Source organism: Haliaeetus leucocephalus, unplaced genomic scaffold (genome assembly GCF_000737465.1).
Source record: "Haliaeetus leucocephalus isolate CR32 unplaced genomic scaffold, Haliaeetus_leucocephalus-4.0 Scaffold228, whole genome shotgun sequence".
NCBI classification, from domain to species: domain Eukaryota; kingdom Metazoa; phylum Chordata; class Aves; order Accipitriformes; family Accipitridae; genus Haliaeetus; species Haliaeetus leucocephalus.
The window spans coordinates 21,556,006-21,581,188 of NW_010972664.1; the positions used below are offsets into that span (position 1 = coordinate 21,556,006).

Genomic DNA, 25,183 nt, shown 5'->3' on the forward strand with positions numbered 1-25,183 from the left:
TACAGACAGCAAAAAATGCTTTGTTGATCCCTAGTTTCTCCCTGTGAAAGACACACCGGGTTGTATTTTTAGGAGGCCCTGGGAACAGGGACTGGCTGTCACCTCGTGTCCACACAAGGTACGGCATTCACACCAACTACATGTGGTGGGAGCCGCACAAGTACTTCAGTGTGTCACCAGAAAAGCTTTAATTGGATACTTGAAAGTTAAGAATAATGGTGGTTTTTTACTGCATTTTCCAAGTTACATAGGGATGATAATTTTCGTGGCTCGGTGGCTGCTGGAAGTGCCATTCTCTGCTGGAGCACTCTGCGTTGCCCGAGTTGACTGTGCCACCACACGTAGGTATGCTGGATTTCCTTGCCTTCACCCATGTATTGGAAGCAACAAATACTTCTCTTTACTTGCAGTTAGGGTTGAAATGGCTTTTCAGAGGTTCCCAGCACTTGTAGTAGTTTTTGTCTAGGCGGTTGGAGGTCTGGAGGCCCCATTTGGTGACGGCGAGACTGAGGGATGATTCGAACATGAAGGCCTGTTGGGAAGAGGGAAGGTGGGTTAGGGCAAGAGAGCGAGAGTTTAAATCCATGCAAGGGGGCTGTGCTCTACCACAAATGGGAGTTGTACGCATGGTCCGGCGCTGCCAAATTCTGCCTCCAGTCTGATCAACCCCGGGGGGAGAAAGCTCTTCAGAGCTGATGTTGCAATGCTGATATTAACCAGGTCTCAGGACTGACTTTGGACTCCCTGCGTGCCCAGGAAAGCCAGGTTGTTCCAAAAGCTCTAGTTCAAGGTCTGTTGAGGATCATCATTAGATTTTAGGGGGTGGAGAAAGGAGGACAGGCAGGGGTTTCGCTTCTTTGTCCATAGGCTAAGACAAAAATTAATTTAATCAGCATGAAAATTCCCATCTTCCTGCTCAGGCAACAATTTATGTGGGCAGATGATCAAAGCTGCCCGGCATCACATGTCTCCAGGGGAGCTCCTGGGAGTTGAACGCTGCTGATCGGTAAGGGAGGTGAATACTGCAGCAGTTTGGTCCGAGTACTTTTCCAACTTGCCAGCAAGAAGCCAGGCTGTACTTTGAGAGTGGCACGGCGGCACTATACCATGCTGTATTCAAAATCTTACTAGCTCCCGTGGCTCCTTACCATGGTCCCTTCTGCGACCCGCTCAGGCTCCAGCTTGGCTTTGCTCGCCTTCTCAAAACAGCCGGCATCTGGCCCGTGAGGAGTCATCATGCTGTGCAAGCTGGCCCCTCCAGGCTGGAAGCCTTCCTCCTTTGCTTCGTAGTGGCCTTTGATGAGCCCCATGAACTCACTCATGCAGTTCCCTGCAGGAGGCAGAGAGAAGAGGTTGCAATGCAGTGTGATGGGGAGAAATCACAGCTGGGCTGTGAGCTCTTGAAACCCACGAGCTAAGCTGGGCCGGGCAGTCGGTGGAGTGGAGGTTCCTAAGCAGGGTATCGCATGAGAGGACATTGGGGATCCTACAGGCGATGCTTGCAAAGCTGTACAGGTTTTATTCCACTCTTAATTACCTGGATTCAGAAACAGAGCTCCCTAATGAAGTGCATTGATGTTGGTAGACCTGTGCTTCTCCTACCACCTTGAGCTGTATAAGTACTACACCTGCATATGGACCGCATGGTGTAACCTGATATTTACAGATTTCGATTAGAGATCTTAAAGCACTGGAAAGGAAGTTCTGTATAATCATCCCTGTGTTACAGGCACAAAATGCCTGGCCAACACTCTGGTGAGAGATCCAGGTCTGCCATCCCAGGTTATGAGCATGAAATAATTTTGTTCTATGTTCTTCCACCACCTCCAGTCCAGCCAGGCGCTTCAGTACTTAATGCTTTTGATTCATGCATTATATACCTATTTCTCGAGAGCCACTATATGCCTAAAGACAAGGAGCCAAATTCTGTCCTTCCCTGAGGAAGAATACTTTTGAGTAGACCCTCTGAAACCAATGGAGTAATATACCACTAACTTAGGTAAGGATGGCTATATCTAATCATTCAGTACTCACTGCGTTATGCTCCCTGTAAAGGAAGTACTTTAACAGCTGCCGTCCCAAGCTTTCAGCTTTAGTAGACCTGATGTGACTAAACAATATAGCAACTCCCTGCTTAGCAGTCAGTTTTTGCAAAACCAGGACACGCTTCTGTAGCTATGTTATATATAGCCCTTTTTAACCACTAGTTCGGTCTTCGTTAAGTACAATCCAGGGTCTGAAATGTTTAACAACAAAACTAATTTAGCTCAAAGCAGAGTTGGCCTATATATGCATGCAAGCATTCATTAATTTTCATCCCCAGTTGTCAGCGTCTCATGTAAGACTGGATTGTTACAGGCTTTTCGTTGAACCTGCTCATGTACTGTGCTTGGCACGTTCAGACTGCTGTACAGACCCTAAGAGCTGGATTGCCAACGTGTCTGCAACAGGACTCATAATATCGCTTAGGAAGAATGAGCAGGTGAGTAGGAAACCAGGCTGGGACTTAAGATATGAGCTGAGTCCAGTTTCTTACTCATTTGCGGATTTCCCACGTGACCCTGAACAACTTAGGTGTGCCTCCATTCCCTATCGATAAAATAGCGTTGTCTTCTACAAGAAGGATGTTGTGAAGTTAAAATCCCTTAGTGGCCATTAGGTATTAGGGCCCATGATAATGAGAATCACACAAGTACTCTCTCAGACACAGATGCCATATATGCTCACAGTATAAAAACTGCATCAGACATTTTTCAACCTGTGGTCCAAAAACCGTAGGAGTAATTCACAGCCTCCAAACATATAGAAAGGTGACCAACAGAGGTCAGTATTTATGACCTGCACAGCCACCTCTGTATGTGATATTGTTATGGTGTCTAGGGGGAATATTTTTGGACCAACATTGCTCTATTTATACTTGGGGAAAGCTAATGCAAGATGAATACCGTGAGTCTGAGTGCACCAAAATTCTCTGAACACAGGCTTTCCATTGCACCTGAGAAGAGGAGGCAACAGGGGATTGCTGGCAAACAAAATAGGCCCCATAAAATATTTGGAGAGAGGAGAGTTCAGCAGCACTAAACTTGTGCTACTCCTACCCCAGAGTCACTCTGTCCTGTTATGCCTCTCTTAATGGTACAAGATTCTCATCATGGCACTAATTTCAGAGGGAACTAATGTGCGCAGTGTCTTGATAATTGACTGTTGCTATGTCTGCCTTACCCACTGAAGCTCTGCCCCTCCATGGCTGGGATAGAGTAGACAACCAACCTGCTCGTCATGAATTTAGTGCTCAAGGCGAGGTACTGCGGTCAAGTGAGTGGCTGTGGTAGCTGTCTGCATGGGTACTCTTGGATCACAACATGGCCAAGAGAATGAGAGTTATTTCAGCTGTCTTTTACCACAGACCAAGAAAGGTTGAACAACTTCATGTTTGTCACGGCTCGCAACGCATCTGTGGAAAGTCAGCACAGCTCTGCTGATGAGCAGCAACTTAATCGTGGTTAACCGGCAGTGTGGCTCACCTCTTAGCGTCTAATAAAAGTGACTTGACACTATCCCAACTGGTCAGGAGACATGTTTCCATGTCACATTCATTACTGCGAATGAAAGCATACTGACAGGGCAGGACTTTGCCTGTGGGATTTACTCAGATGGCTGCACAGCTGCCTACTGTGCTTGCAAGTGCCACTAATTCGGCCATCCCCCAAGATGCTTGGAAATACATCTAAGTAGAAGGAGAAGGTGGCTGTTAAATTGTGGTTTGTAAGTGTGCAGAAAGCCTCTCAGCACTTCAAAGCGACACCATAGCGTGACCTTGATAGCTTCTGAGATGGGGCCTTTTAGCTGTCGACAGAAGGGGTGCGGGATGGGCAAAGCGTTCCCCCTCCGTCTCCCGGAGCAGGGTGCCTCATCCCCACCCTGGAAGGGGGGTCCCATCCAGGGAACTGGATTTCTAGCATCCTGTCAATGCAACATGTGGCCATGCTCTGCCAAGACGAAACCAAAAAACTGCCAAAAGGAAACCAGCTCTGGTGATGGCAACCAAATCCCCAAAACATCAATCAACTCTCCGCCTGAGAAGGAGCCCAGTTCCTGATCTCTGGCTTCTTAAATGCCAGAGGTACCTCCATTACTGCGCAGGCGGTGAAGAAGGGCTCAGGAGAGCCAATTCACTCCACTGTAACTCTGATCTCACCCTACGAGTAGCCCTGGGCAGCTCTACATCCCTCTGTGCTTCTCACCACTTGTGAGACCATATTTTCCTTTCTCCTGTTCTTTATCTATGTACTCTAATTAGAGATATTAAGCAATTCATGGCTGGGTGACAGGACAATTTCTGACGCATTTGTGCAATGCTAAGTTCAATATGCACTTGGTCTCCACGTGAGCCCCTTGAGTACAGACACATCCATCTATGCAGACACAACCAACCCATCACTTCTGAGTTTCCCTGAAATGCTCTAAATAGGAACATCTTTGGGTTTGTTCATTTTCCAGGGAGGACTGACTGACTCCAAGAAGCTGACTCTAACTGTGCCAAGGGCAACAAATCAGACTGCTTCTTCCCTGTGTGTGCTCTCAATTAAATGGAGACTTGGTTTTTTTTCTGTGGTCCTGTACTCAAGCACAACCAACAAAGAGCAGACGTACGGTGGTAGTATGGTGGCCGGAAGGTGTTGTCAGCTACCCCCCATCGCGGGGGGAATATGACAAAGTCAGCGAGTGCCACTCCAGGACGGGTTGACTTGGCTGTCAGGACAGTGAAGATAGAAGGATCCTGAAAAAAAGCAAAGCAAAATGCATGAAGCAGAGCAAAGCTCTGAGATGTCTGCTCGGGTCATCCTGCCAGAAAAAAATACAGCCTCTCCTTTGCCAAAACACTTCTACCACCTGCACCTGGTGGTGTGGGTGAGATTTGTGACCCTGTATGACAGCACCCAGCATCTCCACCCTATGCTGGACATGGGGGACAAGAGATGGGAGTGGATGGTTCTTCCTTCGAGCAGCTTTGGAGAGCCTTCCCCACCCCGGCCACGATGCCCTTGGAGCCGATGGTGCAGATGCAGGGGAGGGACAGCCCCGCAAGACGGGGGACTGTAATTCCAGGAGCAGTCTCCAGCACTCCTCCTACCACTAAACCATACCTCTTCCGTAGCCGGTTACAGAGGACAGGAATGTCCTGCTGGAGGCATCTAGCGTCACAGCCCTGTTAGTTTACAAACAGGGAGAACAAAGTGCAGAGAAACTGTGGCTTGCTTCAAGGATTTTTAAAGTCTGCAGTCCAGTAAAGTGATTTTCTGGGCTTTGATCCCCAAACCATCCTTCTCCTGGCAGGTTTTCCTGGAGTTTAAACAATACATTCTGTTGGTTGTCTCACTAGAAATGCTCCAGTCTCCTTGCACACCCACTTGCGGAAGCAGCACCAAGAGATGGCATCACTGCGGGCACCTCTCCCACTGGGCTGGTTTCCTTTTTAGAAGAGCTGCTCACATTACTTTTGGCTTTAGTTATTTTCCATAAGATCTAGAAATTATTGCAGTGAAAGCTTCCAGCTTTTCAAACAAATTTCAGTGCTGGGCTCAGAGGAATCAGGGGAAGGAGTCTGTGCAATTGCAAGAAATAAATCAAGGCAAGAATTTGAAGCAAAAGTCTTTTTGCTGAGTTGCACGGGGTGTGTTGGCTTCAGTATTCAGCTCTCCTCCAGGGTGCAGAAATTCTGTGCTAAGCTGCATAAAGCTAAGAAGCTGATCAACCTCCAGTCATGTCTTTGTACCACAAAGGAGGTTGTCTTTCTCTGCAAGAGCTTGGTTTGGGCCCAGGGAAAGCAGCGCAAGAGATTTCACACTGTTTCTTAGAGCACAACATATTTTTTAGCAGGCGCTGAGCCCCTGGAGCTCAGGGTGAGTTTGGATGGTACAGTATACATGCAGCATTGCTCTGCCTTGCCCAGTTCCAGAACTTACCGCGTGGTCAAAAGCAACAGAATTAATGACCATGAATTTTTCCAGATGGTATTTGTATGGCGTGTAGTTCCCGTGCCAGGCTACAACGTTGAAGGGGGAGAAATCCTACCAAAGCAAAGAGACAGAGGGTTACCATACACAACCTTCCAACTTGCTGCACATACGCAGGGCACTGCTCTTTCTCAAATTAAAAATGGGTTTAGTGCTGGTGAGAAGTACACCAGCAGCCTGGAGCACAAAGCCCTTTAGGCACAGCCCGACATTGCGAGGATGTGGTTTTCCTCGGCATTTCCACTTTTCTAATCTGTCACTATAAACAATTGGAAGCAGCGAGGCAAAGACCATCGTTGAGTCTTGGGTCTAAGTCTTCACAAACACTTTTTTCCAGCCTGCCTTGCCAGAACAAGGCAAGGGCTCAGTCCTGCTCTGCTTAACTCAGCAGGACCTCCTGAGACTACAGGGATTGGGTTGCATATCCCAAACCACGCACCGGCAGTCGCTGTGCTTCAGTGTTACCTGTTCTCCCGGGGCATCCTCACCTGCTGGGCTGCAAACAGCTTGCCCTGGTACTTGCTGATCACCGTGTAGCCCCCCGGCACTTGGCGGTCCTCGTACCACGCAACGGGCACCAAGAAGTCACGCGGGTTGGCCAAGCCGTTGGCTCCTGCGGAAGAGAGAGAGAGATGCCAGATCCTCTTTGGGCAAGCGGCAAGCAAAGTGAGAGGCTGGTGCAATTTCCTGGCTTCGTGGGTGCCTTTTTACATTTTGAGTGACCTTGCTGCTTCTTGGCCCACGACAGAAACTGAAATAGTCACTCACTTCTTGTGCTTCTACGAGCAGGTAATTGTAATACATCCTAGCATTTAAGTCCATGCTCCCCTTATGTGACTAAGACAGGTCTCCCCCAGCTCCCATCTGAAAAAGATTAGTATGTCATCCTCAATTAAAGGCATGCAACAACTAGGATTTAAGCAAAAAATAGAGGGTGAATTGCTTTCTGTTCCTGGACATCCTGCTGGTTGGACACTTAGCCATGCAGAATTTACAAGGCATGTCATGAGGGGGCCAAATACATTTCTGAATGCTTGCAAAAATAGTAATAAAATAAGGGCTAGTGATAGCTACAGGCTCTGGGCACACTGAGGGGTTGGTTAGTGTGAGGAGTGCATTTTCAAAGTGTAAAGCACCATATGGGTGCTGAAGTATTCTTCTTCTCATTAGTACTATTGTTACAAAGTGGTTTTGAATTTCTTGGATAAAAATGCAGACATTACTACCTGCTGCTAAGGTTTAACAGTCAGTGCTTTTCTCCAGCTGTCATTTTTTTCAAGTGAAAAGTGAAGTTAGAATAAAGTAAGACTGAAATACAAAGGAACTTGGTCTCTGGGGGGAAGGCGGGTAGGTGGTGAGAAGAGGAGCTCATGTAATTACCACCTCCTGAAAAGGTTTACAGGCAAGTGCACTCATTTTCTTTTTCTCCGGAAAGTAAATGTTATAATAGATTCCTGCCTTCTGGAGACTGAAAAAAAACACCCCAGCCCAACAGTGTCTGAAAACTAGCTAATGGGAAAACTTGTTACAAACAGGCTGGGGCAACATTATCAATAATCAAGTGGAGCAGGCACAGGGCTGGAGAAGTGGGTGAAGGCAGGTAACTTCAGCTGGCTGAAAGGAAAGCTGCTGAAAAATCACTGTAGGCTCGATGTGGAAAGAGATGTGGAGTGCACGTCACACGGGAGAGATGCTCAAATGGGGTCCCATTAAATGGCTGAAGATTGGTCTGGTTCCCCACTGCAGGAACGACCGGCTTCAGTTTCACTACGGCTGTGAGAGGTTTGCAAAGGCCATCTGAATGCTGATGGGCCACGCCAAGCTTCTTACTGATTGATAATACCTAGTCGGTTTACTTCAAGCATGGCCGGTCTTTTAGATCTCACTGAGAGATATAAAACAAGAGCAGTCAGGGTGTGTGGGGGGGGGCGGAAGCAACCTAAAATGAAAAAAAAATCAACCCCAAAACACCAGTTTTAGCTGTTACAAGGGAATTTTCACTTCCCTTCCCTGAGACAATCTTAGTAGCAGTAACCAGGAGATGTTTTTCTCAGCAAGAAAAGTTTGGAGGCGAGTGCTCCAGCGATAAGGAAGGTGAAATAAACTGAGGTGAGCACCTCCAGAAAGCTGGCTGGGAAAATGACAGCGGGGACAGCGAGGCTTCAGATGCCGTGCAACCTCGCAGTCTCTTTGTCATGACAGCAAGAGGCTGTGCCTTCACGATCTGTGACATTGCACAGACCAGGAGGCAGCTGGCAGAGAGGATCTGTGATTTATGAGAGGTAGACCTGTGCTCAGTGAAAGCAGATCTGCCCTGGCAGCACAACATGGAGATGCAAATGTGTTGCTGATCTGAGTCCTGTGCTGCTCATTTTATTGATTTTTAATTCCCCAAGGGGAACAGCTTCTGACACTAAGGCACTCTAGGCTCTACACCTCTAAGGTGCCCCTGTTAATGGAGGTGGGGGGGGAAATACCACTTGATTAAATCTAAAATGGGGCTTCAAGTATATCTGTTAGCTCTGAAATCTGCCTTTCCTTTTACCGGGTAAATTCTCTCCTATCACTCCAGTTTATGCCTTATCTGTAAGTAAGAGGCACGAGTCATGATGGCCTTTTGAATTTCTTTTGGTAGGAACAGGTTCAGAGCCAGCAGATGCGGACTACCAGACCAGAAGGGGAGGGAGAAACTGGAAAAGGAGGTGGGAGAGAAATGGTCCCTTCAGTGCCAGGGGAATCTCAGGACAACTGAGCTGTCACGTTTTTTTCAGGGGGATGCTTGCTCTGCTGGGGAATAACAGCGCTGGGATGGAAAGCATCTTTGTAAAGGAGCATGTGCATGGGAGGATGCATTATATAGGATATAAAAGGATGGACTGGGGCTTGCAATTCATGCCTGTCCCTATGAAATTCACTGTAGGTCTGACAGGAGATTGTTACCGATGGGTCCCAGGTCAGGCAGCTCAAAGTGTGCCCCGTACACCTCCAGGATGTAGCCTCTGGTCTCCCCAAACACCTCCACACTGAAACGCATTCCTTGCTGGAAAATAAAAGAAGATACTAGAATCATCCCAGGCCTTTGCTGACAAACCACAAACAGCTGAATGCAGGAGCTGGCTTGCTCCAACGTCGGGCTCCGAGCCACAGGCATGTGCAGTCAGCCCTTACCTGGATGACACAGATTTCGTTGGGCTCCACTAGCATCTTCCCAAACTCGGTTGTGATGAGCAGTTTCCCTTGCTGGGGCACTGTGGAAACAAAATGCAAGCAGAAGAGCTGAAAGAATGTGGTGATTGCCCCCTTCTCTGTCCCCGCCCCGAGCACCCAGGCTCCAAGGAAAAGCAATGGGCCCTTTCTGACCCTGCTTCCCAGCGGGACCAGGCTCCTGCTCCCACGCAGAGCCTTGCAGCAGAGATGCCCACACTGGAGGGAGAGCTTCCAGACCAGCCCCACGGCCCCCACATCACAGCAGGTACCTGTGATGAGGTTAGGCCATCCGTCACCTTGCGGTCCTTTGACGTAGGGTTTGTGCCAACAGTCCGAATAAATGGGACTTGATGTATTTGGGGCCATACCTGCCTGTCTCATGATCTTCACGTAAAATGGTGCATGTATCCATCCTTGTCACGACTGTGGCAGTGTGAGATGTCTGGGAGTAACTAACTCTCCCTGCTTCCTGAGTGTAGAAGCAATGCTTCACTAACGTCTGCATTGCTTTCCATGACTGTCCTGGCGCAGGAAAGCTCACATTTTGACTTGAAGAACTAGCAGATTTACAAAACCTGCCCTGGCACTTTTACTTCACGGTAGCGAGGGAGGTGAGCGAGAGCAATTTAATAGCTATTTGATGGGAGAAATGTTTCTGCTGGTGACCCGAAGGCATTTCTGTCCCTTGGTCAAGAAAGATACAAGCAAATATCAGACTTCTGATACCGCTCAGAATATTTTTCTGCATGTATGCACTTTATGTGCCAACCTCAACACTCATCATGGCAGTCTGGTTGCCTGAGGCTGGCGGAGTGTGGGAGCTAAGCTGCCGTGCCAAATACTCTTGGACTGAAGCAATGAAGGCATCTAGCTGTAAGCTGTTCAGAAATCCTGAGGTTTAAGTTTTCCAGAAAACCTCCGCCTGTGGTGTGCCTAATACCAGTGTGGGGAGCACTGGGAAATGATCCCTGAACACCACGCCAAGGAAGTTGGGTCACTGCTCAAAAAGCAAAGTTGAGGTTTGGCACAGACGTGCGCTCTCCGAGCTGCACAGGAGCGGTGCAACCTGACTAACAGCCCAGCTGGTGCCAGACCACCAAATCTGGATGGCCTGAGGGTGAAGCCAACCCTCTCCTCCAAATGTTGGCTGTAGGGCCCAAGGCTCTGGAAGAACAAAGAGGCGGGCAGGTGGCAACCCAGGTAGAAGCTGGTGGGCGAAAGGAAAAGCTAAAGCATCAACTCACCGATCAGGAAGTCGCCATCTGAATTATAAAGGCATCTAAAGAAAAAGGAGAACAGGCAGGTCAAGGTGCTGTAAGGCCCAGGCACTTGCACCCACCACGACCACAGCTGGGGAGTTTTGAGCTGGGAGATTGACGTGGCAGAGGTCTCCCCTCTCCCCAGAAATACCATTTGCAGGTCAGCAAATGTCATAGCTTGGCCTGTGCAAAGGAGGCAGAAAGGTTTAATGTGCCCGGTCTGGAGGCAAAATGTCCTCTGACCTCTGCCAGGTCCCTGCCTTTGTGGCCATGGGTGCATCATGGGTTTGTAAACTGGGGAGTGGGACTGACGTCCCCATGAGCTGCTGCAGGGGGTAGCAATGCCCATCAGAGTGCCGACCTCCGAGGAGCAGCTCTGGTCCCTGGGACAAGAGCAACTGGCTCCAACGCATCCCTTCTTGCCACATCCCCATGCCCAGCTCCCTCCTTCTCTTGGTGGCTCCCCCGCCAACTCCTCCAGTGCTTGGCCACGGAGCACAACCTGCTCCGCAAACACCCGCCGTGGACGCCGTGAACACTTTTGCCCGTGCACACGGGAACACAGGGACATAGAGACAGTGACACTGGGAGCAGCCGGACTTAAACCCAGCGGCTTAAATTACACGTGCAGGCAGCCAGCCTGGGGCAGCCTGAGCCTCCGGCGTAGCGGTCACTGACCTGTTGAGCATGGAGGCGTTGCAGACGAAAATATGGATGGCGATACCATTGCGTCCTCTGGGCTCGCCGGCGCCGCACAAGGTGTGCAAACCCTGCAGGCAAACCCAAAGCATCGGGAGCAAGCGGCAGGCAGCGGGGCCAGGCCCCTTTCCTCCCTTCATCCCACTCCCTTGCTGGGGCTCACCCCCTCTCCCTGCTTCCCATACCGCTACCAGCCTTTCCATGTACGGCCTTTTGCCAAACGTGTTGGCTTTTCTTTAATATATTAAGGGTTTCTTAAAAATCCGTGTAAGCTTGTGCTTTCCAGCCCAGGGACTGGGGAGAGCTGGGGGGTTGGGGCTTTTTTTTTGGAAGAGCTCCTTGAAAGGTAATGAGGAAAAGCAAGTCCACTGTCAGTTGGTTGAAATCTGGGATCCTCTCCCCTCCCACGGATGCTCTGCAAGCCCACTGGTGTCAAACCACTGCTGTTAGCCCAATGCTGAGCATCCCCTGTGCCCCACTACCCCCCAAGGGGGAGCAGAGACAGAGGATGCCCTGGCCCCCTGACTTACGCTCACAAAGTCCAGCTTGTTCCAAGAGTCTTTTGGGATCTCAAAAGGTTTCCATCGCAGCTAGAGTGTGGCAAACAAAAAGCAAGAAAGCAATGCCAGTGATTATAATGCAAATAGTGGCAATTCAAAACAAAGCAGACCCCTGTGTGTCCCCCCCCTGCTTCCCTGCTCTCTGATAGCTGAGGTAGTTTTCTCTTTCCTCTTTGCCTTGCTTGATTTGGTTTACAGGTTTCTTTCAATTTATGGAGCTTGTTTTTCCTTTCTAATCACAATTTTGTAAAATAATTGGCAGGCCTGTATAGTGCCAAGGTTAAAAAAAAAAACCTTTTAAAACGCTGCCTCTTCCTCTGTTAGTAACAACACTGTTGAGAGCAAAGAAATTCAGATGAGTCGGCTTTCCACAGCCAAATTGTCACCGTCCTGTGCTCCACTGCACTGGATGATTCACTCTCTCCATGACCCAAGTATAACACTCCTGTTTGTGCCACCTCATTTTCCCCACATCCAAAGCAGAAATATCTCTACCTGTGTGAGTGGGAGCTGCGAGCAGCACTAATTACTTCTTGCAAAGCCTCTTGAGATCCTCAGGCAGAAGGTGCCAGAGGAGTCTGAAGTATTTATTACCGCTAATATCATATTAAGGATCTTTGCAGCTCTTGGGAATGAGGTGCTGCGGCTGAGAGCCCCTCATTAGGAGGGGTTCAGTGCAGACCAACCCAAACACCCCAAATTAGGAGGATGTTGATGTGGCCAGCTGCCAGATATATACCCTGCATCAATACGCTTTACCCCAGATGAAAGTGCCTGTGACTCTGGGCATTCACGAGAACATTTTCTTGCTTTTAGCTACCTGACCTGGCGGTTCTTAACATGTTTTTAGGCTGGTGCCCTGGAAAAACGAAATTTATGGGACTCTGTGACTGCGCCTGCCGCTCCCCCAAATTTTGAACTATGTGAAATTTCAGCTAAATTTGAAAGGGATATAGAGATATTAAATTCCCCCAAGCCTCATGGAAGTTTTCCAAACCCAAATCAAAATGTGGGTGCCAGCAGCTGGAGAAGCTGCGTATTCTGGATGGACACACCAAATGCACCCGCCAGCAGGTCAGCCGTGACCCTTGCGAGGTATTGACACCTCACAGATGAGCCAGTAAGACAGTGCCAAACTTCAGGGTTTGCTTTTGGACTTCTTTAAAGCATGTTTTCCTTTGGTTTCCAAGGCAGCCTTCCAGACATGAACCAGAGCCAATGCAAAGTATGGTCAGAAGGTGCTCCAGAGCCTTCTACCACCCCCAGCAGTGAGACCATCCCAGCTGCTGTTCATTTTGTGGCAGCTGTGAAGGCCAGCGGTGGCATCTCAGCATGAACTGTTCCTCTAAGGAGTGTTTTAAGCCTTCAGGGTTGGGAATTGGGACCCATTTGTCAGAAACCACTGAGAAATACTGACAGAAAGGACACGCGGAGGGACAAAGGGAGAAGACCCTGAAGACCAGGGAGGGGAGACAGACTGGGAGGGAGAACAGGCAGAAGAAGAGAAATAAATGTCAGGTATAAAGATGGTCTAAAGGGAAGCAAATTTTCTCATTGAGGAATATGGAAGATGACAGCAAGTCTACAGATGAATTAGAAAGTATAGCGCAGCTCCTGCATAACAGCTTCATTTTTACTTTGGTTCCCGTGGACACCTCCACAGTTGTCATTCCTGTGGGACAAAGAGAGAGGGAAATCGCTTTGTCACCCAGACCATGGGTCACAACTGAAAATGGTGCCTGGCCCCTCTCCTCCGAAACCCTTGCAAACTGCAAAGCCACTGCCCAGCGCTGTGCACCGTTCACCCGGCACGTCTCTGCCGCATTTGTGTTTCACCGATGCAAGAAGAGAAGAACGAGCACCCTGAGCCAGAAGAGCAGTCCAAGCCAGCCAGCAGCAGCCAGCACCAGGTGCTTAAAATGGGGAAGCTTTTAGTGTCGTTTCCCTGCTGCACGATCCATAAGCCTCCTGAGATACAGTGCCTCTGGGCTTACTATTACTTTATAGGTTTTACCTCCCCAAGGTTTGTCCAGGCACTTTTTGAATCCACCTGCATCCTCTGGCAAGAAGTTCCACAGTTTATGCTTTTTTTTTTTTTTTTAACATGACATTTGTTATTGGTATTCATTTTCTCCCTGCCTCTCAATCATAGCTTCCCTTGGTCATCTCTGTTCCAGGCTGGAGAGCTTTCTTCTGTTTCAGCATTTCTTGCATGGATGCCACCCCATATTTTTTCACCACCTTTGCCCCCTTTTCTGTTTTGTCCCCTGTGCCTTTTATAATTCTGCCATTGTCTTCAGGCAATGTTAAAGGATATTTTTTCCCATTGACTTCAATGGGCTTTGCATAAGGTGCCTCCATATGGCCACCCTTTTAGATGGATGGCGATTGGGAAGGCTCCTTAAGTGAGCTGGGCAAAACACAAAGCACCGCGGGAAGAGTCAGGCTTGTCCAACAAACTGAACCTGGTCTCTGGCTCTGCTTCAGAGAGGATGAGAAGGAAAGCAGGAAGATGCTCCCGCTTACTGCTAGGAAATAACCCCTCTGGGTTTGATGATTGCCACTGAAAGCAGTGAGAGAGAGAGCAGGCAGGAGCTTCGTTGCTGTTCCCTTAGGTAAAAGATGTACTACATGTAAATGGCTTGAGATGCTTGAGAGCTGGGCATCTTGGAATTACCGTAATCATAAATAACCGTAATGGTAGATGAGGGCTGCGAAAGGGCATCGGGGATGGATGAGGTGGTAACAGAAGTCACTGGAGCTTCATCTGGGAAGGAGAACCAAAGGCACGTAAATCCGAGCCTGTCACCGCTGCTTGGTCAGCGGCTGCAAAACATATTCCAGCAGAACTGGGAAAGTATTTAAACAAATGGTGAGGCTGCCGGGAGGCTGGAAATTAGCTAATGATGATGCATCAAAGGGCAAAACCTGAGAGGTGTAAAAACCGATGACCATGAGATGATGTTGTGGGGAGAACATCAGTAGGAGGAGGGAGTCAGATTAGCAAAGCCAAATGTTCTGGGGCTGGCAGGGAAGAAATCATGATTAAAGATGATGGCAAGGCTGTAACAGAGGAAGACAAATGCCATGTCTCCGTGTGACTCTCCAGAATGAAGCCTGATTTCCCATGAGGGCTGCAGAGAAACGGGCTGGCAGCCAGCAGCCTCTCCGAAAGCGCAGGGAAGGAGGGGATGGATGGCAGAGACGCTGCTGCTCTGCTTGCTGGGCTGGGGCATGATGAGCCTTTCACGGGGGACGCTGAAGAGGAAGAGAGAGCAGCCTGAGAGGTGGCCAAGAGGAGATGCTAGACAGCATGGATCAAACCCTGTGACACTGCGGCCATGCTGGGAAGCAGCACATGCATCCGTCAAGGTGGGAAGCAACACGAATCGCATCAAGGGCTGTCCTTCCTCGGATGATCCGTAGGTGAGGAACAATGGGTGTCCCAGCTCCTGTGTTGGCCAGACCACCAGCTCCCTACGGCTATCCTCAGACCTCTTGCAGCTCAGCGCCTTTGTGGCCCTGGTTAGCTTAATATTTGACTGTCCTCCTGGCAGGACCAGGGCTCTCTCCAGCACGGTTACCTGGTTGGGGTCAGGCTCAATTTCATCCCAGTTGTGTGTCAGGTGGCCCTCCTTGAGAGGTTTGAAGGGTTTGTGGCAGACTGAAGGTAGGATCCGATACAGCCAGCTGCAAAGAAGGAAAAGACCTGGATTAGCCTGGGGAAGAGGTTAAACCCTCTGGGTGGCTGCTGGCTGACTGAGCTCCTAAAGGCATGAATAACATTTACACTGGTGGCAACTGGACCAAAAGGCATATTAAATATCAAACACCAGCTCACAGCCAGAGACTTCCAGAGAGGTGGCTTTTTATTATAGGCTCTAAATACAAATATGTGCAGTTACATATAAGTAAATGTCTATATGTGTGTTTACATATAATTACATATGTTTACATTCACACACACACACATATATATATGTATATTAAAAAAAAAATCTGTGGCTGAAATACAGCAATCTCCGAGGTGAAAAAAAGCCTATTTAAACACAGCTACAAAGCAGCTCAGACAAGACAGGGACGGGCACGGTATCTAACTGAAAGTACAGAGGAGCTTTCAGGAGACAGAAGGTCGCAGCCGGCATCTGAATTTGGATGGATTACTGAAAGTAGCATCCTATGCCTAACTGGCCATGCCCAGAGGACCACCAGTGAGCCCATGCAGCGAAGACCAGAGTTTTATGTGGGATGACTACTGTAGGAGGTCCCCCATGCCTCCATCACTGCCTTGGGACCATCGCTCTCCTTCCTCGCTGCCTGCTGTGGCTGCAGCCCCTGCCGCCTCGCCGCTCCAGCAGCCATGGCCGGCATCCGCACACCGTGCCCGGGTGCAGCCAAGCCCGAAGCTGGGCTTTTAATCAGGGGGGAGAGCAGAGGTAATCAGGAAAGCCTGAGCTAGACAGGGCTGCCAATGCCTTTGATGTGTTAACAGCGGTGGTTGCAGGTTGGGTGGGTGGGAGAGGGGAGGAGGGAGCTCTCCCTTGAGAGCTGGAAAATTTCTATCAAGGACATCTTCGTGCGGCAAACAATGATTCATCCTTTTCCCACGCATGCCGCGAGCTGGCACCAGCCCGGAGAGCAGAGCTCTGCTAGGCAGCTCAGATGATGCATTTGCCTTTCATTTGAACGAACAACAGAAGGGACAGAAAAGCTGCTGTGGGAGAAGCAAAATGAGAAACCCATCGTCTGCAATCTGGTCATGGCCACAGCACAATGACCGGGACAGAGCTCCGGGATGTTTGTTGCCGGCTGGAACAAGCTGTCCCCAGCACTGCTGGGAACACGGGGTGCTAAGCAGTGTGCTGGGTACCTTGTACTGGTCTGAGCCCCCGGCCAGCCCCAAAACAGGTAGAGCCTGAGCTAGCACCTCACCGCCCCGGCCAGCGTGCAGGAGCATCCCTTATGAGAACTAAAGACTCCTGCTCAGAGGCTTGGTTTTGACACTGTCCATCAGGTGCTTCCCAGTGCCAGTCGCAGCGGTGATGTTTTCGCAGTAGCACCAGGGCTGAGACCCCAAGGTTGTTTCGCACAGCCCACACAAGCCCCTCAGGACCATCTAGCCCCGTGGACATCCCCTCCCCTTCCTTGCCTCGCTCAGAAAACCGCTTTCTTTCCCATCCCGGCACCCCCTTTCTCAGCATTTTCGTAACCCACTGGCCCCACCGAAGCCTTTCCTCTCCCTCTCTGGTGGTTTTCTGCCCTTGCCCCTCTCCCAGTGCACAGGGGAGGTTTTACACCCGCCTGGGCTCACAGAAAGCGCTGGTGGCACAGAAGCACCCTCTCCATCGCTCCCCGATGCTCTCGCCCCAAACACCCCACAACACCCACCCGCTGCCGGGGGTCACGGTACCTTCGCTTGTTGGTGGGCCGGGGACAGGTGAAGGCAGAGCCCGAGAGCTGTTCAGCATACAGGCCATATGGACAGACTTGCGGGTTGTTCTGAATGGGAGGAGAAGGAAAAATAAGGAGTGAGACCCAGCGTCACGGGATTTAGCTCCGGAGCCACTGGCAAAGCACCGCAGTGGGCACCCGGACACTCCGATGCCGTGGGGTGGACCGTGCTCCCAAGTCTGTGCACCAGCCCTGGTAGTCGTTATCTTCTTGCTCCCGTGTGGCTGGGTGCCCTGCGGGTACCAGCCAGACCCCAAAGCCCATTTCCACATGCAAGAAGCCACACAAGCGCCCTAAGGAGTCGGCATAGCCATTGAGGCAACACGGCCGCTGCCAGAGCAAGCTGCGAGGGGCAGGGATGGATAGGGTCAGCAACAGGAGCATCAGGGAAAAGGGGAATATTCCCAACACTTACAGACTGCAAAGCAGACCGTTCTCATGCACAAATTTTTTTGAGACCAAGCGTTCAGAAGGGTTGCCCCAGTGCTGTCTGCTGCCCCAGAGTGGGAGTGACCTGTGTGGGAGCCTTTGCTTTTCTGCAGGGCTTCTGCACAGTGACAGTCCTCCTTTGGAGTACAATGGGGGCACTTTCCACTTTGCAGAGCCGGGAGTACGACCAGCACAGGTTTAGAAGCCCTTGTGAGTTCATAACTGAAGGACACATTCCTCCTTTTCAGAGAACAGAAACTAAACATTTTGATCTAAGTAGGCCAGCATCTATTTGTTTGAGATCAGCAAGAAGCAAAGGCATCCAAGAACTGCAGGAAATACCCCGGTGGGACAGTCATACACCATTTGCTATCCCATCACCCTCCTGCAAGGTCTAGTTTAGCATCCTGTCATCCTGCTGCGGCTGGGAGGATCAGTCATCCATACGGTATCAAACACTGCCCTGACAGGTGGGCAGAAGGAAGAGGTAAAGCTCTCGTAACACACGTAGCTTCCAGCCCTCAAACTCCGTCTTGTCGGTATGGGTATGCAGTGAAGCAGGGGGATCAATAGCCCTTGTCATTTTTATCTTAGCCAGCACTACTGCAGATGCCAGTCTTATAAATACTGCAGAGGAGAAAGGATCCACCCCTGGGACTGGAGATTTTTTTTTTTGTCTAACTCATTTTGAGATTTTTCTATTAACTCTTTTGACACCAAGTCCAAACTCCTTCCAGATGAGAGTACCTGACCCAGGAGCTGGAGGGGTCCTCCTCCTCTGGAAAGCAGTGCTGCTCTGGGAAATCACAAGGAGCACATCCACCACAGCCCTCTGCCTGTTCAGACCAGCAGCCACCGCTATCAATCTCCCAGTTTTAAGGTGCCTCTTTCTTACATTTTTTTCTCCACCCATCTGCTATAGCCAGTCTCAGAAACAAGACACTGCACCAGCTGAGCCATCACTCTGATCCAGCACAGCAGTTTGTCTTTCTTGTGGGCACACCATAGGCTGCAATGCAGACCTAGGGGACATATATAGGCATTTAACGTATCCTTGTGTTGTGCGTTACTATCCACACTGGCACACAACGTGTAAAACATCGGAACTGGGGAGATCCAGAAAACTCAGGAAAAGCAAAGGGTGAAACTCCCCATTTGGCCTTAATTCTGCTGGCCTCTTTGCACAGAGGACAAAGAGGAGCACCAAAGGATGTCACTGACTGAGCATAAGATGCTGCCATCCCCATCCAAGGGATTACGGGAGATCCAAGGGAGGATCAGTCAGCCTCAAAAGGTGCACTGGTGTAAAGGAGACCAGCGCAAAGGAGATAAGAGAGCTTTCATTCTTCAGGGTTTTGTTCTTGCCTCTGTGGACCGAGTGGCTAGCATCACACGGGTTGCGATTCCTTTCTTTAAAACAGAATGACCCAACATAATTTATTTTCATCAATGTTCAGAAGTTACTTACTTATAAGAATGAAGCTGTCGGTTTATTACTATAGACATTCATGCCCCCTTCCTACAAAGAAGGTGCTCTCCTGCCAAAGGCTTATAAGCCAGCTGCATCAAACCCTGTTCCTACAGAAATTCTGAAAGCTGCCTCTCCCGCGTGAGCATGTCTCTCTGCCAAGCTTCAAACTTCTGCTCTAGTTTATTCCAGAGCTGATGGCTTCTTTCTCAGTGTGGCTGAGCCACTTGTATTGCAGACTCCTTTTGGAAAAAAACCTGCTGTTGAGCAGAGGTAATTTAGGCAAGTCTTAACCCCCAAGGTGAAGCATGGAAGCTCATAGTAACATAAAAATAGGAAGTATGAATGGAAATCTTTAATTCTGATTTTTGCCAGCATCTTATTATTCCAGTCCTGCATAAGGGTTTCTGGAGACTTTTGTGGTGGCAGAGAGAAAGGAAATATGTTAAGATTGAAAGAAGCCCAGGGAACAGATATTCACTCTATTCCATGTCATTTTAATAAAACACTTTAAAAAACCTCAGTACCTGTCCCTCCGGTAAAGCTCCTGGACAGCGTGGATCCTCAGAAACATGTTCATTTCCAAATCCCGACATGTACTATAAAATAAACCACACAGCTCATCAGCGTTTTGAAAACACCACCAAAACTGCTCCAAACAACCCATCCATGACTTCCCCATGCATTTTCCCAGCCTCTTTGTATGCATTAAGACCTTCTCAAGTGATCTACTTGTGTATTGCTACAGACCGTTTTCACAGCTCCTGGGTTCGCTTCATTAGCTAACTGTGTGGTGGACTGAGAACCACAGACAGGATTTGCGCTTCTGCTAAATCTGCGTGTCTATTTTGGCCACATTCTGCACCATGAAGGCACTTGAGAAATAAGCCAAATATCACATATGTAGTCAGGCTCAAGAACAACAGGGTGATGTATAGGAAGAACTGCGCACCGACACTATGGAGGCATGCTAGTGCCGTCCAAGTTAAATCTGACTTCGCTTGAATCGTGGACGTTCCAAAATCTGCAGACTGCCTTGTAAATTCACGCACTGAGTCCTCAGATGCTCAGGGATTGAAACTGGGAGCCATTTGGTTGGCAGGTTCTTGTGGTATATCCCCATGACCATCAAGAAAAAGGTCAGGATGTAGTTAGGATGAGGGAGGAAGGGAAAGTTGTCTGGGACTTAAAATATGTCACTGATTTGCCCTAAATAAGTATTGCCCAGTTGGGCATGAACTGTCCACCATGGTAGTAAAGGAAGGATTAATCCATTACGGGGTGATAAACTGGTTTTCTAGGGCAATGTATACCCGAGAGACCCAGGGATGGGACAGACCTGCATGCCCTCCCATACCTGCCCTGCCCAGAGCTGCTGCGGTCTGAGCGTGGCTAAAAGCCACAAGACCCCAGGGGATGCGGCTCCCGGCTTTGCGGCACCGAGAAAAGCCCCACAGCAAACCTGAGACACACAAGGGAAGCAGGTAGAACAAAGGGAAGCAGGTATAACAGAGACCTTAGTTTTGCACTGACAGAAATGTAAACACAGCCCCTTCAAATCCTACGGAAAGGCACGAAGCGGCTCTGTTGAACTCTGCGTGAACGCAGAGATGTTTTGGCAGCAATCAATGGTTCAGCTCCGTGTCCTGGGGAGAGAGTTAAATATTAATGCTCCCCTCTATCAACTGCAAGAGTAGCCGGGCTACTCGTCTGCCTTCACGCAGTGGCGCTGGGATGGTAAAGCCTGGGAGTGCCAACCTTTGGGTGACAGATGCACCCCTGCTGCGAGGGGGTGGCCGTGGTACTGCCACGCTGCTGCACCCCAGCAGCCGCCTCGGGGATCCGGCACCGAGAAAACCCCGGCAAGGGGCAGGCACCCCGGGAGGCAGAGCTTTGACATGAAGGTGGCGTGATAAAACCCCTATACCTGGTTTATTATATTATTATAGCACCTGGATTATTTCCCCCAGGGCTTCTCAGCCTTGTGCAATTTGCAGCCCCGCCATGAAATTTCCCAGTGTAGCAGACACTCAGAGAGCAAACCTGAAACCTCCTGACAAACCATGTGCTTTCCTCTGGCACCTTTCAGTGATCTGTAAGAAAAGTCCCTTCCCAGGGAGAGCCAGGCTGGCTGGAAGCCCTGCTGAGCCTGAACCTGAAAACATCTCGGTTTCTGTCGGTTCAGGGAAGATGTTTTTCTCCTCCTTACAAACGAACGAACGTACATCGCTAGGACTTTGCTCTCCACTGGGTTCTGCAAGAAGCATATTGATATGCAAAGCAGCAGGTCACCTAAGCAGCCTTGGCAAATGTATTGTACTGGAGCATTTCTTTCCTCTTTTTTTTTTTCTTTCTTTTTTTTTCCCCCCTCCTTTCTTTTAAACGGAAATGCAGCAATATCTGATGGGACTGCAGCAGTTCCAGAATTAACCGAGACCTCTGCACTGCATCCTCCTCTACCAGCAACTTAAAGGTGGTGGGAGCATTTGCCTGTGGGGCAACCTTGATGAAAAGGGGAGGAAAGGGGGAAGAAGAGGAGGAGGGGGGCATGCTGATTTTCTGGAGGTATAGCCAGCAAGGCCCAGCAGGCTCTGCTGTTAGCACAGCGAGGAGAGGGTTAACGCAACCTGCAGGCTGCTTTGCTGAGCATCATCTGCAAAATGCTGGATTAAGCTGGTGGAGAGCTGGTTTGTGGTTCTTTAGTGCGTTTGTGGATCTGGTAAGCAACGTGTGCTCCCCGACAGCCCCCTGCCACTGTGCTGGGGTGAGCGGGAAGGAGGCACAGAGGTTTTGCTGTGAGAAATCCAGCCTCCGTCCTTCAGGCTAAAAATCCGGTGACCTGCACAGCTAGCCTGCCCATCCACATCCCCCAAAAAGCCTCTTTGCTTCTGCTTGCTGGGACAGGGGAAGGAAAGAAAACCAACTCAGCAGCAAGCATCTCATGCCAGCAGCTGCTCCATGCCCACGTTGGTGCCGCACGGCACCTCGCCAGCTCCCGAGCACAGCAATGCAGGCAGATTCCCACCGAGATGGACGGAGAGCCACTGCCTTCCTCGGCTGCGTATCACTGCAGAACTGTTGGGCATTGCCCAGCAAGGCAGGAGGTCTGGGGCAGGGGAGCTGAGTCGGGGCAGAAGCAGTGTTTGGGAGAGGGTGGCATCGCCCCGCTGCCCTGAGAATGGGGGCAGAAGCTGCTGCATCATCATTTGGTCAAATCAATTCTTCCTGGCCAAGAAAAAAAAAAAATTAATCCTCAAGTACCTGCATGGAGCGCTGAAAAAAAGACATTGGCAGGACTGCAGCCGCGGGAGGGGAAATGTCCTACCGGTGATTTATCACCCTGACTGTGGCCCCAAGGCTTTGCCTGGATGTTCAGTGTGGCTTTTCTCATTCACTCGGGGGTTTTTTTGTCTTTCCCTGTAGCAGACCTCAGAGAGGTTTCTCTCCTCTCCATGCCCTTAGGGGTCAGTGTCAAACACTACTTGGGCTGCTAAAAATAGCTGTGCCACCCCAGCTCCCCCCCGTGCATCGGAGGCGTCGTGCTCCAGGACTCTGGAGCACCACGCGAGGACCCTGCCGATGCAGGTCCGTCAGGAGCAACAGCACAAGGGCCACGCACATCACGGCCCTTCTCCCTGCCGACCGTTGGAGCCCACCTCCCACCCCTCAGTTTGCATCGCACAGGGTGGCCCCGAGCCAGAAGAAATGACCCCTTTCTGTCCACCTGGCACCCACACTGGAGCATCCTTCCTGGACAAAAAAAATCTGGACAGATGGAAACGAACCCTTCTTCCCCATGGCATGGCAACGGGTTTTTAGTCCAAAGCGACCTCCCTCAAGGTCCCTGCCTGGGCTCCACAGTTCCTAGCGACGTTGGGAGTAACTCCAGGTCGGGCAGGTTGATGGGAACTATTTTGGTAATTGGGCTGGTGGTTTCTGGGTAAAAGAAGAAGTTCTCTCTGGTCCTTTGTTTTCACTTCTGCTTTTAATTACTGTTCTTATTTTGTTGGAGATCCTGTTGCTTTTTATGCAAACAGGATCTTAGGAATTCATCTGACTCCACTTTGTTTTTTGTTTTGTTGTTTTTCAGTAAAATGGGAGAGATAAAAGCCCAGCACAGCATAAAAAATTCAGCAAAGCTCATTGATTGGAATAACTGGGATGCAAAGCAGAGTGCTCGCAATGGGTGTCATGCTCTGACCTATAAACCATAACCTTTTGTTCACCGGATTAGACAGCAGGCATGGGAAAAACACATTTGAAGTTTGAACACATAGACTGCAAAATAATTAAGGCCCTTCTTCAAACACTGCATAATACATTTCTCAATCAGCTCCTGCTGCAGGACACAGGAAAACAACATTCATCTCTGGACAAAAGTCACGGCACTTTCTGTCAGCTCAGTCCAGTTCAACACCAGAGCATCTAACACAAACCCGCAGAAACTATGACATGAGCATCTGGGGCAATGAGCAGAGCAGGTCTTTCCCCCTCTGCGCAGGGCTCCACAGCCTCCTTGCACGGTAAAACCGAAGCACCCAAACCGGAGCTTGGCCCCGGTGCTGCCACGGTGCCGCAGGGCCAATATCCCCAGCAGGAGCTGCCGTCTCCCCGATGCTCGCCAACCCTCTGCTCCAAAAGTGCTGGGGATGCTCCAGGGCTGGTGTGCCCTGTGAGGGGTACTGGGAAACTGCCCCGAAATGGAGCTGCTGCTCGTGGGGCTGCCAGGGAAGATGGTGGCCAGGGTTGCAACATCTGGGCAGATGTTGCCAGCCAGATTTCATAGGCTGAGGGGGAAACACCCCCCTGGCAGGCAGGGCGGGAGGAGGGGTGCGGGCGGAGGGCAGGGGAAGGACAAATCCTGCAATGAAGAGGTCCTGTGCTGGGACAGCCTGACCAAGAAGGATTTCCAAAGGAGGAGAAGAGAGAGAGAAAAGCCTCTTTATAGACGAAATGCAGCAAAATCCTTTAACCGAAGAGAGAGCTTTAAAAACACACCTTGAAATATAAAAGAGGGGGACATTAAAATGAACCAGATGCCAAAGAATTGGTGTCAGTTGAGAAGGGGTGTCTGCAGCCAGCACTGGTGGGTTGTGGGCACCCGAACCCCTTACCTGCAAGCCCGTCATCCTCCTCCTGGTCCTTCTCCTCTTGGAGCACACACAAACCCCAAGCAGGTATCTGGCCGAAGCAGTGTGCCAAGCAAAGCCTGCTAGCCGGTCGACCGAGCCGGGCTGGTGGCAGGCTGACAGTGCTGGAAGTGAGAAAGTCCAAGGGAGTTTTCAATCTGTTTGCTCAGTCCAGTCTGTGTTTAACCAAACGCCGGCCCTTCTCCGCAGAACCAACCCCAGAATCAATTTGAAGATAATAAACAGGGGGTGAGGGGGACTGGGTTCCCTCACTGCTCCTTTTCCTCCTTAGATGTTAAAAAAGGTGTCGTAGTTCCCACACATGGCAGGGGGGGAAAGAACAAGGTGTTTAAGAACAAAGAAAAGCCATTTCTGCAACTGTTTTATAAGCTTCTTTCATAAATTATACCTCTAGCAATTTTCATATACAACCCTCTAAATGTGTAACAAATACTTGTTCATTATGCTTCTGAGCTGTGTTACACTGGGGATAGAAAGGATCACATCCCTGTCTTGGTGAAGGTAGTGATATTTGTGGAACACCGTGCAGCAACATTACACAGCATTTTGGGGCCAAAAGTAGGGGAGGATTTTGTATTCCTGTGATTAGAGCTAGTGATGGAAACTTATAAATTCTGAAATATTAATATTTTCAAGAAAGCTGTTGCTGAGGAGGGAGTGGCAGCAAGCATTTAGCTACAGAATACTAATGAAAGTAGCTCTGCATTTCCAGAAGTTGCAGAAAAAAAATCAATTTATTTTATTTGATTTTTTTACTTTGAATTCTCATCAATCCTGCTCCTCAAAAAAAAACCAACCCAACAAAAAACAAACCAAAGCAAGCAGCAATGGTTTTTTTCCCTTGCTGTAACCTGCTTTACTATAAGTCCTGCCAGGAGGAAATCTCTAGGAGGCACACACTGAAATTCAAAAGTGACCCTGGAGTTAACGCTTCCTTCTCTCC

The 25,183-nt window shown here is 49.7% G+C and overlaps 1 protein-coding gene across 1 annotated transcript; it reads right to left on the reverse strand.

The window, feature by feature from the left end:
* Nucleotides 1-164: 164 nt before the first annotated feature.
* On the reverse strand, nt 165-24,244 carry HGD (homogentisate 1,2-dioxygenase). Its single transcript, XM_010567468.1, has 14 exons — nt 24,205-24,244; nt 19,618-19,689; nt 17,153-17,241; nt 15,327-15,432; nt 11,713-11,772; nt 11,162-11,253; nt 10,469-10,503; nt 9,186-9,265; nt 8,958-9,057; nt 6,506-6,630; nt 5,967-6,071; nt 4,654-4,780; nt 1,149-1,330; nt 165-532 (listed from the first exon to the last, which is right to left on the reverse strand). The coding sequence occupies exons 1-14, from the start codon at nt 24,217-24,219 to the stop codon at nt 401-403; spliced, it is 1,320 nt and encodes a 439-aa protein (XP_010565770.1). The 5' UTR covers nt 24,220-24,244; the 3' UTR covers nt 165-400.
* Between the last annotated feature and the right edge of the window lie 939 nt (nt 24,245-25,183).